At 45.2% G+C, this 19,629-nt stretch overlaps 1 protein-coding gene across 3 annotated transcripts; it reads right to left on the reverse strand.

Moving 5' to 3' along the window:
• Positions 1-1,361: 1,361 nt before the first annotated feature.
• fam72a (family with sequence similarity 72 member A) lies at positions 1,362-19,428 on the reverse strand. Of its 3 annotated transcripts, none has more exons than XM_055654377.1 (5): positions 19,342-19,428; positions 17,388-17,539; positions 8,881-8,958; positions 5,819-5,943; positions 1,364-2,582 (listed from the first exon to the last, which is right to left on the reverse strand). In XM_055654377.1, exons 2-5 carry the CDS (start codon positions 17,531-17,533, stop codon positions 2,494-2,496), a joined length of 438 nt encoding a protein of 145 aa, XP_055510352.1. In that variant the 5' UTR covers positions 17,534-17,539; positions 19,342-19,428; the 3' UTR covers positions 1,364-2,493. The 3 variants fall into 3 exon arrangements, with proteins under 3 accessions (XP_055510353.1, XP_055510352.1, XP_055510351.1); XM_055654376.1 differs by lacking the exon at positions 19,342-19,428 and adding an exon at positions 19,192-19,335 and having other exon boundaries at positions 1,365-2,582; XM_055654378.1 differs by lacking the exons at positions 8,881-8,958; positions 19,342-19,428 and adding an exon at positions 19,192-19,335 and having other exon boundaries at positions 1,362-2,582.
• Positions 19,429-19,629: the final 201 nt, after the last annotated feature.

Raw genomic sequence — 19,629 nt, forward strand, 5'->3', positions numbered from 1 at the left:
AAAGTGTACAGCCCGGGATAACGTAAAGAAAGCTAGGGGGGAAGAAGAAGCATTATATTTAATATAAAAAACCACCGCTGGCCCGCGGCCAACTTCTACCGCGGGTCCGGTATGGACTTAACATCACCCCTGGAGGGAGAAATATACCGCCGGCCCTGCAGACTGCGGTGCTTATGGCTGCAACGTGGAGGGAACTTTAAATCTTTTGGCCGCCAGCCTATACCAACTAAAAGCTGCTGTCTCCGGTGGGGATGAGCCGACTCTGGACTTACACCCTGTCCTTGCCATCTGGACGCCCCTTTCACCGGTAAACCTAGGGTTCGAGTCCCGACCACTCTGGAAAATGGAGGAGGTTTCTCAATGTTTGTGCCTTTCTGATGAATGCTGTGGTGGATGTGTACTTTTAACATTTTATTGTTTTTTGGTAAAATAACTTTATCATGAAATCGCAGCTGACATATATTTCACTTGCACCTTTTGTGCACCATTGTCAATAAACCGTTGTATTGTATTGTATTGTAAATAACTGTAATCTTTACAGTTTCAAACTAATCACATATTCCTTTAGGTATAGGTATATTGGACTTTATGCACAGATATTATTCATTTATACAATTAAATCATTTTAGCCCTTAGTGGAAAACATTTTCGCATGGGCCAGGCACATGACTTAGTCAAAATGATAAATTGGTGAGTGACCATTTTGTCATAAGCTATGTACATAAGGCACATACATAAAACTTGCCTGCCACAGAAAGTGTATGTAAAGCTAACATAAAGAAAGCTAGCTTTCAGAAAAGTTCCAAGCTAATTCTCTTTCCAGGTTAGCATTGCTGCCATTAATATTAAACATAAAAAACACATGTGTGGCTAATTACATTTCAAAGTTACAACCTCCTTTGGCAGCTTTTCCCTGTCGGGTCTCCGTTGTTGTTGGGGCCTAGCACCGTGGAGCAGCCACCAGCCGGAACGACCTGGGGGCTCCAGTCCCGGAACCTGCGGAGCTGCGGACTTACCATCGTGGGGCTGGCCGGCCTCGGAGCGTGGGGAGCGGTGGTGGCTCGCTGCTGCGGCCCGACCCAGGAGCTTGGAGGCTCCAGCTGCAGGTCCGGTGGACTGTGACATCGGGAGCTCACGGGTCCGGGTGAGAGACCGCTTTCCTGGAGCACCTGCAACGCGACTTCTCCAGCCCGTGTCGCGGGGTTGGAACGACCCGGAGCGGGGCCGTACATCGCCTGGCGCGGCTTCAATGGCCGCGGGACATTCCAGTGCCCGCTGGGGGCTTTAACTTTGTGACTTTTAGACTTTTATACCTGGAGCAGGGGCCGTACATTGCCCGGCGCGGCCTAAAATGGCCGTGGGACATTCCAACATTTACTTCAACATCGGGAGTAAAATGGAGAGCAGGGGAGAGAAAAGGCTTTGCCTTCCATCACAGTGAGAAGGAGATTCACTGTGATGGATGTTTGTGTAAATTGATTTGTTTGTGTGTCTTGTAAGGGTTGTCTCTGTTTGTATGGCTGTGGAAACGGAGGTTAGTTTGAGCCTCACTGAGGTTCAAATGACATGTAATAAATATTCAATTCAATTCAATTATTGGACATATGATGCAAGGAAATATTAACGCTGCTTTCCCTACACAGATGTTGCCTCATCTGCTGAATACTTACAGCTTTTTTATGTCCTTCACATTATTGAACATGGTGCCTAAAGTGACTTTCCAAGCCAGAAATCAAGTAGCCGAAACAGGATTGGGTTGCGATCTGGATGGACAAGATTATGCAGCATTTCAAATTGTCCAAATGTATTATTTAATCATGAATCCATGATTTTGTAGGTTTACATTGTTTCAAAATTCCACACTGTCCCCGTGTCGTGGAGCAATTTTTTTTTAATGGTGTTCTTTCTTTGTCACAGCCGTAACTCTTGAACGAGGGGGCAACAATTACAAATTTCATGATGAATCTGATAAAGTTATCTCTGAAGAAGTTGGTCTCAAAATAAATAAATCCCTATGAAAATAAATTCTCCATCTCAGATGTTTTCTCAGTGCAAATAGAATATTTTTAAAGAGCTATTATATTACATTGCATAAAATCATTGAAACATTATGGAGAAGCGACAGGGTATTTTCCCGATTCCAGCAATCACAAGGTTCTTCACTTGTCATTCATGGTCGTGTCCAGTGGCAAGTCCAACCAAAGCTAACCTTCTATCAAAAGCAAAGTTCTATGTTTGCTTTCTCCCAACAGATTTGCAAAATTTCCACAACTTAGCAAATAGGCTTGGTGCACTCTTGTTCCTCATCAGTCTATGCACAAGCACATATATTCCTGGTGAAGAGAGTATCAAACAAGCTCACACTGGTCCACTAACTGCAGTTCCCCACTACAGTGGATTCAACGCACTTAGGAATTTTGAAGTAACGTCCAGGTACCTTATACAGAATATTTGGAAAGCACCGAAATTGAAATGTCTTGACTTCTCAGTTCATTATCTGATGAATTCCTCTTCAGATAGATTATATTCATCCTCATCATCCTCTGTATCGGGTAAGTTCCCCCACAGAAGGAAATCAACACCTGAAATCAAATAAGTTGCACTGTTAGTAGTGACATTAATTTTCCCATCAGTATTTATTTCATACATCAAAATAAAAGTGATCCCACCACTAGTCACATCTTCCTATCCCCACGATTATCTGCTTTCCACAGAGACCTCTCCCTCCGCAACTCCCTGGTTAACTTGTCCCTTCCTACTGAAATCACCTCCATCCCCAGGTACCTTCCCCTGCAACCACAGGAGATGCAACACCTGTCCCTATACCTCCACCCTCGACTCCATCCAGGACCCCTGTCAGTTCTTCCAAGCGAGGCAGAGGTTCGCCTGCACCTCCTCCATCCTCAGCCACTGTACCTCTATTCCAGGTGTGGGCTCCAATATATTGGGCGATCTGTATTCATCTGTCTCATTCTGCGGTGAGACCAAGCGCAGAATGGGCGATCATTTCACTAAACACATGCTCAATCTGCCTTGTCCTACACAATCTTCCAGTTTCCAAACTCTCCTTCCCGTTCCCACAACGACCTTTCTGGCCTGGGCCTCTTCCACTGTCAGAGTGAGACCACAAGCAAATTGGAGGAACAGCACCTCATATTTCGTTTGGGCAGCTCAGGGTATGAACTTTCTCTAATTCCAAGTAACTCTTGCATCATTCTCTCTCTCCCCCCTCCCCCATCCTGGTCATCTGACTAGTTCCACTGTTCGCATCCTTCAGTCTTTTCGTTATCACCTTTTCCTCAGCCAACAATGGGCCATTGTGGGCTCCACCCTTCCATGGTCATTCTGGCCTTTTCATACCTCCAGTTCCCTCCTCTTTACTCTCAGTCTGAAGAAGGGTTCCAATCCGAAACACCACACGTCCTTTTTCTCTACAGATGCTGCCTGACCTGTTCCGTTACTCCAGCACTTTCTACACCATTATATATATTTTAATTCTATATTTCACGCTCATACCACAGCCGGACGCAAATCTCCATCACTACTCGCATTCTGTGTTCTTCCTTTGATTCTTGGTGTGTCCTGCTGTCCTTCAGCCATCATGCCTCTATAACATGTCGTTGTGTCCCCCCCCCCCACCCCCCCCCCCCCCCCCCCCTCCCCTCCCACCCCACCCCATGTTACATTCACAACTACAAAATTATGAGGTTAAAGCCAACTGAATTTGAATCAGCCATGATCACATTGGATGGCAGTGCTGGCTCGAAGGGCCGAATGGCCTACTCCTGCACCCATTGTCTATTGAAGAAAGGTCCGAAACCTCACCTATTCCTATTATCTAGAGATGCTGCCTATCCCCCTGAGTTACTCCTGCATTTTGTGTCTATCTTTGGTATAAACCAACATCTGCAGTTCATTCTTTCTCCTATGCACATTTTATACTAACATTCAAATTGAAATATTCAAGTTGAGGAATTTTGGACGAATAAGCAGTTTGCACTTGGAACTGAAACATTGTGAAATGGTGATTAAAATAAGTGGAAATGTTATCCAAGATCCAAATGTTGCAACATTGTAAATATCTGGAATATGTCCAGATTCCAATGAAAAACATTTGCAGGATCATTCCATTTCCATTTGTTCCAAACAAACATTATGTTCCCATTCAATTGCCAGCAAATTGAGAAAAGCTGCTCTTGTGTTCTTACAGGTAGTACATTTATGGGTTTCATTGGATGAAATAAAATATTATTTTTTCTGCTCCACTGAGTTCCATTCACAACTTTGCCTCTTATCTCATTATTGAATGCCTTAACTGCGCATGGAAACCGTTGAGCTTTAAAACCCATGCTACACTCCACCCTTGACTAAAGATGTTTACTCATGCAAGGATATAATTTGCAGGCAGGAACTGCAGATGCTGGTTTAAACTGAAGATAGACACAAAAAGCTGAAGTAACTCAGCGGGACAGAGCATCTCTGGAGAATAGGACTACGAGATGTTTTGGGTCGCTAAATGTCTTCTGCCTGAAGGAGGGTCTCGGCCCAAAACGTCACCCGTTCCTTTTCTCAAGAGATGCTGTCTGACAAGGATATCACTTCATCAGTAATGGTAGGCAACTGGGTAAACAGGAATACTGTATGTTGGAAGACAAGATGACACTGTGTGTTGGAAGACAAGATAACAGTGGAAGGCATTATAACCAAGGCGAATTATCTCCTTCCATCTAGAATTGGGAATTATTATTTTTAAACATTTTGCCCCCATAATCATTGCTATCGATTATAGTGCCCCGACTCTCCCTGCTCAAAGCACCAACAGCACAAACTGCAGACTGGAGCTCCAACTGCGGGAGCCTGCGAACTTTAACATCGTGGAGCTCGCTGTTAGGGACTGATTCGGGAGATCCAAGCCGCACGAGCTTCGATCGCCCAGACGCGAGGACTTCGATCGCTGGCTGCGGGAGCTTCGATCGCCCCGACTGCGGATGGTTCGACTGCCCCGACCACGGGGGAATAAAGTTCAAATTGGCGTTTATTGTCACTTAACCAACTAAGGTAGTTAGACTTTATTGCCTTCCATCACAGTGAGGAATGTGGGGAATCCGCTGTGGTGGATGTTTATGTTAACTTTTATGTAGTTGTGTGTCTTGTTGCTTATTTTTAGTATGGCTGTCTGGTAACTTGAGTTTCACTGTACCTTAACTGATATGTGACAATAAACTGACCTTTGAACCTTAGAACCTTTGATATTCAACAGGTTTTTCACTTGGTTCCCCGTTCATTAATCATTTTTGCCAAATGATTTATTGTCTGCTCTCCACCAGCAATAGACCAACCAGTAAAATAAAATAAACTCCAAGGAGTAGCCCCAGCAGAAAGTAGTTTACTTCATCTTGGAAATCCTGAAAGTGGGAGCTCTTCATGGTCGGCCACAAGTCCATTACTCAGATCCAATAGAATTACAAACGTCTGAGATGTCGTGACACCGTCACACATTTACATTCTTATAAATATCCACAAAGATAAAAGTTCATGAAAGTCTCAGAAATGTGAAGCTATGCCAGTGGAAGCAATCATTGCTAAAGCAGATGGCTTCTCAAGATAACCAGGAACGCAGATAACAACACAGTGTGCAAACATTTAAATCTCTGCAATGCAATAATATTTAAAGTCGTGGTGACAGACAAAATAATATTTCATATTTTGATAAACAATAACTAGACTGCCATCTCCCTGCACGGGTACAGCACGAGCTGGCTGAACAATAAAGGCACTATTCTGCAGTTTTCCACCCTTAGTCTGACAAAGTGCTTACCAGAAGAATCCAGTCTATTGACAGCATAGATCACCTGGCTGTGAAACATCCAGAAATGGCCATTGTTACAGGAGAGCAAACAAGACTTGCATGGAACGACCACATGGTAGCCAACGGCATTGCCACTGAAAGTAAGAAGAGCATGTTGACCATGCAAGATTTGTTTCAATGATGGTGCAAAAGATACTGCAATAATGTCCATTTAAATTTACAGAAAGATGAATCATGACTTTCTTGTCAGCAACAAATTGAATATCAATGCAGAGCATATATTCACTACATATTGCAAGCAGAATATTAAAGCACGCACAAAGGAAAACTAGATTTTTTCTTGAAATGCTCAGGAATCTTTGCCTTAATTTATAACCTCACAGGTTTGTACTGGATAATACTAAATTAAGGCGGGCGGCACAGTGGTGCAGTGAATGAGCTGCTGTCCGACAGCACCAGAGACCTCAATTCAATTCTGACCTCGGGTGCTGTCCATACAGTTTGTACATTCTCCCTGTGACTGCCTGGGTTTCCTCCATGTGCTCCGGTTTCCTCCCACATTCCAAAGATGTGTAGGCTTGTAAGTTAATTGCCCTTTGTAAATTGGCCTTAGTGCGTAGGATAGAGAACTAGTGTGCGGGTGATGTTGGTCGGCAAGGTCTCAATGGGCCGAAGGGCCTGTTTCTATGCTGTATATCTGAACTAAACTATGCTGGTTGAGCCACTGGCGCACAGCGCTAGAGACTCACATTCAATCCTGGCCTTGAGTTGTGTTTGTGTGGAGTTTGCACGTTCTCCCTGTGTTGCTCCAGTTTCCTCCCACATCCCAAGGACGTGCGGGAGTGCAAGTTAATTGGCCTCTGTAAATTGCCTCCAATATGTCGGGAAAGTGGGATAACAGTTCTAATGTGAATGGGTAATCAATGGTCAGCTGGTGGTCCGAAGGTCTTATTTCCATGTTGTATCGTTAAAAACTAAATCACAAGGAAGTGAAATATTCCTGAACTTTGCAAAGATCTCCATACAGTTAATTAAGATATCCTTCACTATCAAGTTATGCCTGACTGCTCAGTTTGCTAAGAGAATAAGAGCAATTTGTGCCGCTCTGCATAACTGAATAGCTATCCACTAATCTCAATCCTTCTGACTACGCCGCATCTGCTCCCAAAAGGAGGTATACAGCCTGGAAACAGGCTCTTCAGCCCACTGAGTCCGCACCATCCAGTGATCACCCCATACACGAACACTATCCTACACACTAGGGACATTTGTAATTGGCAGAAGCAGGTTAACCTACAAACCTGTATGTCTTTAGAATGTGGGAGGAAACCGAAGCACCTGGATAAAACCCACACGGTCACAGGGAGAATGTGCAAACCCTGTATAGGCAGCACGCATATTCCGAATCAAACCCGGGTCTCTCGTGCTCTAAGATAACAACTACCGCTGTGCCACCCCTGACTGAGCCACTGGGACAAACCCCAGGCCACTAGTGCCGCTGTTGTCTGGACAAGACTGAGCTGCGGAGAGAAGCCTTAGACGGCCAGAGCCTCCACTGAGACCAAGTCTAAGCAGCAGGGGCACGCCTGAGACCATCAATGTCTTTTACATGCCCACGAAGAACCGCGCCCACACACAGAGGCAAAGGCTGAGCTGCCAGGTTAAGCCTGAGACCGCCATCACCTCCTCCTGAATCAAGTGTGCACTGCAGGGATAAGCCTGAGATTGCAGAGCCACCTCCTTGAAGCCCATAAGTTGGGCTGCCACGGCGGGCCTGAAACCACCAGCACCTCCTCTTGAGCCAAGAGTGAACTGCCTCGGTTCGTCGTGCCTCCTCCCTTGAGACAAGGGCGAAGCTGCTCGGACATGCCTGACATTGTCAGTATCTCCTCACATGCTCACTGATGATAAAGGATAGTGCCCCAAACATGGACTTCCTTCTCACTAGAAAGGGAATTTGGAATATTGTACAATTTGGAGTGTTGTGAGCAATTTTGGGTCCGCATTTCTGAGGAAGGATGTGCTGGCGCTGGAGAGGGTCCAGAGAAGGTTTATGAGAATGATCCAACGATGAGTGAGTTAACATATGATGAATGTTTTACAGCATTGGGCCTGTACTCACTGGAGTTTAAAAGGAAGAGGGGGCCTCATTGAAACTTATTGAATAGTGAAAGGCCTTGATAGAGTGGATGTGGAGAGGATGTTTCCACTAAGACCAGAGCCTTAAAATAATAGGACGTTTCTTTAGGAACGAGATGAGGAGGAATTTCTTTAGTCAGAGAGTGGTGAGACTTTGGAATTCATTGCCATAGACGGCTGTGGAGGCCAAGTCAATGGATATTTTTAAGGCAGATATATAGATTTGTGATTAGTATGGGGGACAGGGGTTATAGGTAGAAGGCAGGAGAATGGGGTTAGGAGGGAGAGATAGATCAGCCATGATTGAATGGCAGAGTAGACAATGGGCCAAATTGTTTTTTTGAATGAAAGTAAAAGACAAATGAGCTGATCTCTCTTATGCTATGGAATTAGGAGTAATGGAACAGAGAAAACTACATGGATTAAATGTGGATCAGCTGTGACCTAATTGAAATATTGGACCTGCCTGAAATATCAGCACAGCGGTAGAGTTGCTGCCTCACAGCATCAGAGACCTGGGTTTGATCCTGACCTGACCATGTGTGCTGTATGTATGGAGTTTGTATGTTCTCCCCGTGACCATGTGTGTTTTCACCAGGTGCTACAGTTTCCTCCCACACCCCAAAGATGAGCAGGTTAATTGGCTTCTGTAAATCGCCCGCAGTGTGTAGGATGCTAAAGTGGGATAGCATTGAACTGTTGTATATATTGGCATGGACGCTGATACACAGGGCCTGTATCCATGGTGTATCTCTAAATCCCTTCAGGATCCAGATAGCATTCCCTTATATGTATCTGGTAGAATTACTGTGACTTTACTTGAGGATGAAGCAATTTAGTTATTCTTGTCATGTGACAAAATCAGAATCCAGACATTATTCCTCCAGGGCTATTCATATGAGATTTTAAATTGCAGATAAAAACAGACTTACCATTTTAAACATGCAATGTCCTTTATTTTACACTTGCAGCTTTCTGTGGAGTAGCAATTTCCAATAAAGTCCACAGCCCTATAATTTAGAACAAGTCAGCATAAAGTAACAGCCGCAATCTGCGTCAGTCAGTGGGACATGCCCACCCCGCCTCTAGTTCATTCCGCCAGTATTCACACCAAAATAACAACTACATCCACACTATGGATATCTGCTGTAAATAATTTCAGTTGTGTCAAGGAGGATAATAGTACAGGGCTTTATTCTTTGGAGCACAGAAGGTTAAGGGGGGACTTGATAGAGATCTTTAAAATGATGAGAGGGATAGACAGAGTTGACGTGGATAAGCTTTTCCCAATGAGAGTAGGGAAGATTCAAACAAGGGGACATGACTTGAGAATTAAGGGGGGTAACATGAGGGAGAACTTCTTTACTCAGAGAGTGGTGGCTGTGTGGAATGAGCTTCTAGTGAAGGTGGTGGAGGCAGGTTCGATTTTATCATTTAAAAATAAATTGGATAGTTATATGGACGGGAAAGGTATGGAGGGTTATGGTCTGAGCGCAGGTATATGGGACTAGGGGAGAATACGTGTTTGGCATGGACTAGAAGGGTCGAGATGGCCTGTTTCCGTGCTGTAATTGTAATATGGTTATATGGATAGACACAAAATGCTGGAGTAATGGCCCTGTCCCACTGTACGAGTTCATTCCAAGAGTTCTCCTGAGTTTGCCCTGATTCGAACTCGGAGATTTATGGTAATGGCCGCTCGTTAGTATTCGGGGCTCTCGTGAACATTTTTCAACATGCTGAAAAATCTTCACAAGTCTTCCCGAGCTTACCTGCCGTTAGCGAGTCTTCCTGAGTACCTGTCATTAGCGTTAAGAGACATCCCCGAGCTCCGACGTACCCGCTATGTTCATTCTCCGTGCTTACAAGTTTGATTTTTTTTTTTTAAACTCGGGAGAGCTCTTGGAATGAACTCGCACCATGGGACAGGGCCAGAACTCAGCGGAACAGGCAGCATCTCTGGATAGGAGGAATGGGTGACGTTTCGGGTTGAAACACTTCTTCAGCCTGAGAGTCAGGGTAGAGGGAGACACAGAGATAAGGAAGTGTAAGAACGAGACATCAGAGGGGATAGAGCTCAAGGAAGATTGTTAGCTAGGAGAAGGTGATAATAGACAATAGGTGCAGGAGTAGGCCTTTCAACCCTTCGAAGCAGCACCAGCAATGACTGTGATCATGGCTGATCATCCCCAATCATTACCCCATTCATGGCTTCTCCCCAAAGCCCTTGACTCCGCTATCTTTAAGAAAGCTATCTAACTCTCTCTTGAAAGCATCCAGAGAATCGGCCTCCATTGCCTTCTGAGGCAGAGAATTCCACAGATTCACAACTCTTTGGGTGAAAAAGTTTTTCCTCATCTCCATTCTAAATGGCTTACCCCTTATTCTTAAACTGTGGCCCCTGGTTCTGGACTGCAGGAACAGGTTTCCTGCCTTTAGCATGTCCAATCCCTTAATAATCTTATATGTTTCAATAAGGTCCCCTCTCATCCTAAATTCCAGTGTGTACAAGCCCAGTCACTCCATTCTTTCAACATATGACAGTCCCGCCATCCTGGGAATTAACCTCGTGAACCCATAGCAAGAATGTCCTTCCTCAAATTTGGAGACCAAAACTGCACACAATACTCCAGATGTGGTCTCACCGGGGCCCTGTACAATTACAGAATGACCTCTTTGTTCCTGTACTCAACTCCTCTTGTTATGAAGGACAACATGCCATTAGCTTTCTTCACTGCCTGCTGTACCTGCATGCTTACTTTCAGTGACTGATGTACAAGGACACCCAGATCTCGTTGTGCTTCCCCCTTTCCTAACTTGACACCATTCAGATAATAATCTGCCTTCCACCATAGATGAGGCTCGCACCAGGGTCTCTTCCATACCCCGCAACACTGCTCTCTCTCCCCATCCCCGCACTCGCAACAAGGGCAGAGTCCCCCTAGTCCTCACCTTTCACCCCACCAGCCGTCACATACAACAAATAATCCTCCGTCAGTTTCGCCACCTCCAACGTGACCCCACCACTCGCCACATCTTCCCATCTCCCACAATGTCTGCCTTCCGCTAAGACCGCTCCCTCCGTAACTCCCTTGTCAATTCTTCCCTTCCCTCCCGTACCACCCCCTCCCCAGGCACTTTCCGTTGCAACCGCAAGAAATGCAACACCTGTCCCTTTACCTCCCCCCTCGACTCCATTCAAGGACCCAAGCAGTCGTTCCAGGTGCGACAAAGGTTCACCTGTATCTCCTCCAACCTCATCTACTGCATCCGCTGCTCTAGATGTCAGCTGATCTATATCGGTGAGACTAAGCGGAAGTTGAGCGATCGTTTCGCCGAACACCTTCGCTCGGTCCACAAGAACCTACCTGACCTCCCGGTGGCTCAGCACTTCAACTCCCCCTCCCATTCCCAATCCGACCTCTCTGCCCCGGAAATTGGAGGAACAGGAACTCATATTCCCTTTGGGGAGCCTGCATCCGGCGGGCATGAACATTGAATTATCCCAATTTTGTTAGCCCTTGCTGTCTCCTCCCCTTCCTTAGCCCTCGAGCTGTCTCCTCCCATCCCCCAGGCTCCTCCTCCCTCCTCCTCCCTTTTTTTCCCTTCCTTCTCCCTGCCACCCCCTATCAGTCTGAAGAAGGGATTTAGCCCGAAACGTTACCTATTTCCTTCGCTCCATAGATGCTGCTGCACCCGCTGAGTTTCTACAGCAATTTTGTGTACCTTCGATCTTCCAGCATCTGCAGTTCCTTGTTGAACAGTTAGTTTTACGTTGCAGAGTTGGGTGGAGGAGGATAGGGAGGCATGGATGGGGTGAATAGGACAATGTGACAGGTTGAGGCCATAGTTCTCACAGGGACAGGTTGTAAAGGTTGTTTGGTCACTGGGTTAATAGGAACAGCAAGAAGGTGATAAAACAAGCTAAGAACCGTAAAATGTTATGAATTCCAAGGCTCTGGCTGTCCTGATGGAGATAGGAAAATGGAACCAATATCATAGATGGATAATTTACGGCAGAAATGGTCAGTAAAATGATTGTTGGTGTTCTGAGCTGGAGGCAGAGAGATCTATAATGGGCAGCGATGAATCATGTTAAGATGAGAACAGGATGGAAATTGGGAATAAGAGTAATGACATTTTTCAGATCTGCAGGAAGCGGCATTTACGTAGTCATTGACATAGAGCTGTGGGGAAAGGCCCACATAGAACTGAAGCAAAAACTGTTCCACATACCCACAAAAAGGTGGATGTATCTCAGGCCCATGCAAGCTCCCATATACCTATGGTCTGGGAGAGGGGAGTGGAGTTCAAACAGACATTGTTTACTGAACTGTTGTGACGAGGCCAAAACCAAACCTAAGGGACCAGCTCCTCATCTTCCACAAGGGCACATCGCAGCCTCCTGGGTTCATTATTGAATATTACACATTCAGGTAGCTCATCTTGTCATTATCTATCAGAATGGCCTAGTTCTGCAGCAAGATATCCATCCATGATATTGGTCAATTTTTGTTTTACTGCATTAGCTCAGCCTGATATGCTAGCCATGTTCTGCAGTGTGCATTTCACAATACTATGCCTTATAACTCGATCTGTTTCCATAAATCCATTAACCATATAACCATATAACAATTACAGCACGGAAACAGGCCATCTCGGCCCTACAAGTCCGTGCCGAACAACTTTTTTCCCTTAGTCCCACCTGCCTGCACTCATACCATAACCCTCCATTCCCTTCTCATCCATATGCCTATCCAATTTATTTTTAAATTATACCAACGAACCTGCCTCCACCACTTCCACTGCAAGCTCATTCCACACCGCTACCACTCTCTGTGTAAAGAAGTTCCTCCTCATGTTACCCCTAAACTTCTGTCCCTTAATTTTGAAGTCATGTCCTCTTGTTTGAATATTCCCTATTCTCAAAGGGAAAAGCTTGTCCACATCAACTCTGTCTATCCCTCTCATCATTTTAAAGACCTCTATCAAGTCCCCCCTTAACCTTCTGCGCTCCAGAGAATAAAGACCTAACTTATTCAACCTTTCTCTGTAACTTAGTTGGTGAAACCCAGGCAACATTCTAGTAAATCTCCTCTGTACTCTCTCTATTTTGTTGACATCCTTCCTATAATTGGGCGACCAAAATTGTACACCATACTCCAGATTTGGTCTCACCAATGCCTTGTACAATTTTGACATTACATCCCAGCTTCTATACTCAATGCTCTGATTTATAAAGGCTAGCATACCAAAAGCTTTCTTTACCACCCTATCTATATGAGATTCCACCTTCAAGGAACTATGCACGGTTATTCCCAGTTCCCTCTGTTTAACTGCATTCTTCAATACAATTGACCAGAGGACTTCTACAACTTATTCCTAGTGCAACTTTTGCCTTAACCTGTCACAGATATCTCCATTATCCTCTCTATCCCACCTGCTTTGCAACTTAAAACCAACAATTTTCTACCTTCCAGGTTACTTTGCAGGTTAGGTTCTACCATGGGAAGAAGGTACAGGAGCCTGAAAACCATGGCTCCCAAGTTCAAGAATAGCTTCTTCCCAGCAACCATCAGACTATTGAACTCCACACAACATTAACCTCAGCTACTATGAACTGTGCCTTTGGTTGCTCTACCGACTTTTTTGGCACTACTATTACAGTTATTAATGTATTGATTTTTTAAATTATTATATTTGTCTGTGTGAATTGCATTTACAGACCTGTTAAGATGTGACAATTAGGAATTGAATTGTTCTGTTGGGACATATGAGAACTAAACTCTCTTGGGTATGCTTAAGAAATGTCAAGACCTCCAAAGCATTTAGTTCCATTCTGATGCTGGATGAGGAGGCCAGTTATGGCTCTTAACTCCCACAACACTTATTCTTGTTTTGAGTGACTTTTTGCCCAACCCGAAATACATTGAGCACATAGACAAAGGTGAATAACCACTGTCTTTTCCTCAGGGTAGGGAAATCTAAAACTAGAATGCACATGTTTAAGGTGAGAGAGGAAAGATTTTAAAGGAAGCTGAGGGGCAATGTTTTCACACAGGATGTGGTGCGGATGAGGAACAGGCTGTCAAAGGAGTAACAGAAGTGGGTACAGTTGTGGCATTCAAAAGACACTTGGACAGGTACATAGAAATAAATGGTTTGCAGCGCCATGGACCAAGTGGAGGACTAGTCTGAAGAAGGGTCTCATAGAAACATAGAAAATAGGTGCAGGCACCGCCATTCATTGCGATCATGGGTGATCGTCCCCAATCAATAACCCGTGCCTGTCTTTTCCCCATATCCCTTGATTCCACTAGCCCCTAGAGCTCTATCTAACTCTCTCTTAAAGCCATCCAGTGATTTGGCCTCCACTGCCCTCTGTGGCAGGGAATTCCACAAATTCACAACTCTCTGGGTGAAAATGTTTTTTCTCCCCTCAGTCTTAAATGACCTCCCCTTTATTCTAAGACTGTGGCCCCTGGTTCTGGACTCGCCCAACATTGGGAACATTTTTCCTGCATCTAGCTTGTCCAGTCCTTTTATAATTTTATGTTTCTATAAGATCCCCCCCTCATCCTTCTAAACTCCAGTGAATACAAGCCTAGTCTTTTGAATCTTTCCTCATATGACAGTCCCGCCATCCCAGGGATCAGTCTTGACCCAAAACATCATCGATCTAGAGATGCTGCCTGTCCCACCGAGTTATTCCAGCTTTGTGTCTTTCTTCAGGTGCAGGACTAGCTTGGTTAGGCAACTTGGTCACATTAGAGTGGGACCAATGGGCTGATATTATGTTATATCGCTCTCTGACTATTACTAATGAAATATAAAATAAAGAGGGGAATAGATAGGGTGAATGCACAGGGATGGGAGAGGAGAGAGGTCGGGAGGAGAGGGAACCAGGGTCAGACATACTGCGCCCTCGAGGTCAGCTCAGGGAACAAAGGTGGATGGGCGAGGAGAGGACTTTGGTTGCTGGTTGACCAAGGCAAGGCGACGACTGGAGGCCTACAGCAGCCTGGGGCTTGCCTGAATCGGGCTCCGTTCTAAACAACTGGATTGGAATTGGACTTGGAAAATGGCGCCGTACATGGCACTTCTTGCATGCGGGCTCACTGGACTATTTCACTACAACTGCTAATCTGGAGTGGCATGGTGATACTCCACTGGACTGATAAGAAAATAATTTTGTTGGACGTTTGCACTTCGCACGTGTAACAATAAACCACCATTATAAGGTAAGTGAATCACAGTCAGTATCATGGTCGAGGAGTTGCTGAAGGTCCTGACGTGTATGAAGGTAGACCTGATCAGATATATCCGCGGACACTGTTGGAAACTAGAGAGGAAATTGCAGGAGCGCTGGCTGAGATTTACGAGTCATCGTTAAATAAAGGCTGGAGGGAGGCAAATGTTGTGCCTCTCTTCAAGAAGGACTGCAGGGAAAATGCTCAGAACTACAAGCCAGCGAACTTAACATCTGTAGTTGGAAAGTTACTAGAGAGTATTCGTAGGGATAGGATATACATTCACCAAGATGGACAAGGGCTGATTAGGGATAGTCAGCATGGTTTTGTACGTGGAAGGTCATGTCTCATGAATCTGACTTTTGATGATGTGACCAAAAAGATTGATGAAGGCACAGCTGTAGATGTTGTGTATATAGATTTCAGTAAGGCGTTCAACAAGGTTCCACATGGTAAGCTGCTCTGGAAGGTTGGATTGCATGAGGTCCAAGGAGAGATAGCTGACTGGATAGAACATTGGCTTCATGGATGGAAGCAGAGGGTGAAGGTGGAAGGTTGCTCTTCAGACTGCAGGCCTGTGACTAGTGATGTGCCTCAGGGTTCGGTGCTGGGCCCGTTACTGTTTGTCATCTATATCAATGATTTGGATGAGAACGTACAGGGCAAGATTAGCAAGTTTGCAGATGACACAGAAGTGTTTGTTTTGTCGATAGTAAAGATGGTCGTCAAAAATTGCAGCAGGATCTTGATCGATTTGGCAGATGGGCTGAGGAATAGTTGAAGGAATTTAATACAGAAAAATGTGCAGTGTTGTATTTTGGGAAGTCTAACAAGAGCAGGACATACACGGTGAATGGCAGGGCTATGGGTTGTGTTGTGGAGCAGAGGGATCTAGGAGTGCAGGTGCATAGTTCCTTGAAAGTGGCACCACAGGTATTTAGGGTGGTCAAATACGTGGTGGCACTTTGGTCTTCATCAATCAGAGCATTGAGTATAGAAGGTACACAAAAAAGCTGGAGAAACTCAGCGGGTGCAGCAGCATCTATGGAGCGAAGGAAATAGGCAACGTTTTGGGCCGAAACCCTTCTTCAGTATTGAGTATAGAAGTTGGGAGGTCATGTTGCAGTTATATAAGACAGTGGTGAGGCCGCATTTAGAGTATTGTGTTCAGCTCAGGCACCTCTGAGGTTTAGGGAGGGGTTGAGCAAGCTAGGACTCGACCTACTTGGAGCACAAGAGGATGAGATGATCTTATAGATGTGTACAAAATCATGAGAGGAATAGATTGGGTAGACTCAGTCTCTTGCCCAGTGTAGGGGAACCAAGAACCAGGGCACATATGTTTAAGGTGAGGGGGGGGGGGGGGGAAGATTTAATAGGAAACGGAGGGGTAACAATTTCACGCAAAGGGTGGTGGATGTATGGAATGAGCTACCAGAGGAGGTAGTTGAGGCAGGTACTATCGCCAATGTTTAAAAACATTTAGATGGGTACATGGATGGGACTGGTTGAGGGGGATATGGGACAAACACAAGTAGGTAGGATGAGCATAGATGGGACATGTTGGTCGGTGTGGGCAAGTTGGACCTTAGGGTCTGATTCCACGCTGTATGAGAGGGGACATTTTTTTCAGAATCCGAAGTGGCAATTTTTTCCACAAAGAGTGGTGGCTACATGGGACACACTGCTGGTACTAATACACCATTTAAAATACATTTGGACAGGAGAATGGGTAGAAAAGGTTTTGAAGGACATGGGTCAAATGTAGCAGGTGGAACTGGCATAGATTGGGCATCGTGGTTGGCACGGGCAGGTTGGGCTGATGGGTCTATTTCTGTGCTGTATGACCCTGGGACTCTAATAATGTTAACACTATACATTTCTAACCCGTGCTGATCAAATTATTAAGCATAAAAAGATGAAGAAATAATTACATAGAATTTAGAGCAGAGATAACAGGCCATAAAGCTTAACCAGTCTATGTTGTTTTTTAAATACCACACAGTTCTCCACACAGCTTTATCTGACTATTATAGTAGATTCAGAATAATCTATTCCTTCCTCCAGTATGTTGCCCTTTAAAATCGAATTTGCGATTTGTTTTAATGACTCCCTGGGGCAGGAAATTTGTGTCTTCCAACTGTGTTTTCAACAGCACAATGGGAGCAATGTCACGGTCTGATCCTTACCTGGTAGGGGGGATATCGGTGGAGTAGAGTTCCAGGTCAGAGTCGGACAGCAGGACTGCCTTCATACCTCGGGCACACAAAATATGATCACAGAACTTGCAACACAAAAACGTGACAAGCTTGTTTTGAAAAGTCAGCGTTGACATCTCTGTCTGTTGGGAGAAATGGGTCGGAAAATGTCAAAAAAAGTTTTCAATATTTGCTTCTCTCCCTCTCTCTGTGCGAATAATCAGTGTGAAATGCGTTCAATTCCTCACTCATTGATCAGAAATTGATCACTCATAATATCATTGCATTTAATATGAACAGGGAAAGGATTAACGTTACGTGTATCTGCACAAAGCAAATCTTGAACCACTCATCTGTTTCCTGTAATTACGCACACACTATATATACACAATACAATACAATACAATTTATTTGTCATTTGAACCTCACATGAGGTTCAAACTAAATTTGGTTTCTGCAGCCATACAAGAAAAGAACCAAGACACACACCAACACAATTCACACAAATATCCATCACAGTGAATCTCCTCCTCACTGTGATGGAAGGCAAAGTCTTGTCTCTCCCCTGCTCTCCATTCTTCTCCCGATGTCAAAGCCCCTGGCGGGCACTATCAAGTCCGCAGCCATTTAAAGCCGCGCCGGGCGATGTAAGGCCCTGCTCCGGGTCTTGATGTTGGAGCCCCCGGCGGGCGCTAGCAAGTCCCGCGGCTGTTTAAGCCGCGCCGGGCGATGTAAGGCCCCGCTCCAGGTCACTTTCAACCCCGCAATTCGGGCGGGAGAAGCCCATCCTCAGATCTCTAACAAGAATATTTTGCCGTGAATTACATTGAAGTTGACCAACTTCACCTCCCCTTCAACTTGACATGAACCTCGCGTGTTAATACCTGGGGGAATCGTGTGCGTGTGCTCCCGCGATACAATTGACATGACTACCTTAAATCATAGTCATCTCAGTTTACAACCCAGCGGTATGAATATTGATTTCTCTAACTTCAAGTAACCTTTGCATGCCCTCTTTCTCCGCCCCTCCCCACACCCTAGATGTTGTACTAGTTTCAAAGTCGTCTTGTAACTGTATAACTCGTCTAAGCGCCTGGACAAACTGGAATATCTCAACCATGAACGATCAGCTGCCTTTACCTCCACCCTTGCTTGTAGTTGGCGTCTACAATTCAATTTCGAACTGACACTGCCCAGTGTTTATCCCTTTCTCGTTATTCCACCGCTATATGCTTCTACTATTTTTAAATTCGTGCCCATCAATTACACTTTACTGAAGAGGGTCTCCACCCGAAACGTCACCCATTCCTGCTCTCCAGAGATGCTGCCTGACCCGCATCTGTAGTCCTTTCCGTCACTGTTTCTCAGGAATCACCCCAACTTTGAAAAAAACACCTGAAGGGTTTAAGTATGCAAGTTTCACCTAACTCCAGTAGATATGTGTGCTGTTTTTTTCCTTCCATTAACTTCTTGGTACATAACATCGAACTCATTTGGACTATCATTAGTTTGGTGTACACGGATTTTTCGATCTCAATGGATATCCCCCACACAACTGCTTCGACATCTAGATCTCTCCAGACTATGCTTATGTTTCCTTCGGGAGTTTGTTTTGCGTTATAACTGTACATCTAGATTCCCTTGAACACTACACAAGACATCTCTTCATTTCTACGCACCCGTTCCTCTATCCCGATCTGCAGCCATGGTCTCTCTGTCTTCAACCCCCACCCCCACCCGTCCCTCCAACCTACACTACCACCCTCCTCCCTCTCCTCCAGTCTCCCCAACTCACACTCCTGCCGTCTCTCAGCCTCCGCCCTCCGGTTGAATGATGTCCAGCGGCCGCAGCTCTGTGTCTGAGCCGGCACCCCGGACACCCTCACCTTGCCTGGGCCTGGCTGTGTGTAACAAGCTGTCTCCGCCGGTCCACCCACTCACTCACCCACTCACCCTGACAGTTACAAGTCAAGGTTAATCGCCGTGCAAATCAAAGGTCCTATAGTTCAAATCCCCTTGCTCGGTTGTCATTGGTTGCATCAACCCTGAGGTCCGTTTGGCTGATGAGGATGATTTAAATTCTGTGTTTTTCTAGTTAAAACTCCATAAATAGCGAGCCGTCGGCTTGACAACATCCAATTAAAGCGCTTGGTGTAAGAACCATGCCCCCCCCCCCCCCAAACATGCAGGGGCATTGTAGCAACTGTGATACATGAGTGAGTGGAACTATAAC

The sequence above is a fragment of the Leucoraja erinacea genome, chromosome 24, assembly GCF_028641065.1.
Source record: "Leucoraja erinacea ecotype New England chromosome 24, Leri_hhj_1, whole genome shotgun sequence".
NCBI classification, from domain to species: Eukaryota; Metazoa; Chordata; class Chondrichthyes; order Rajiformes; family Rajidae; genus Leucoraja; species Leucoraja erinaceus.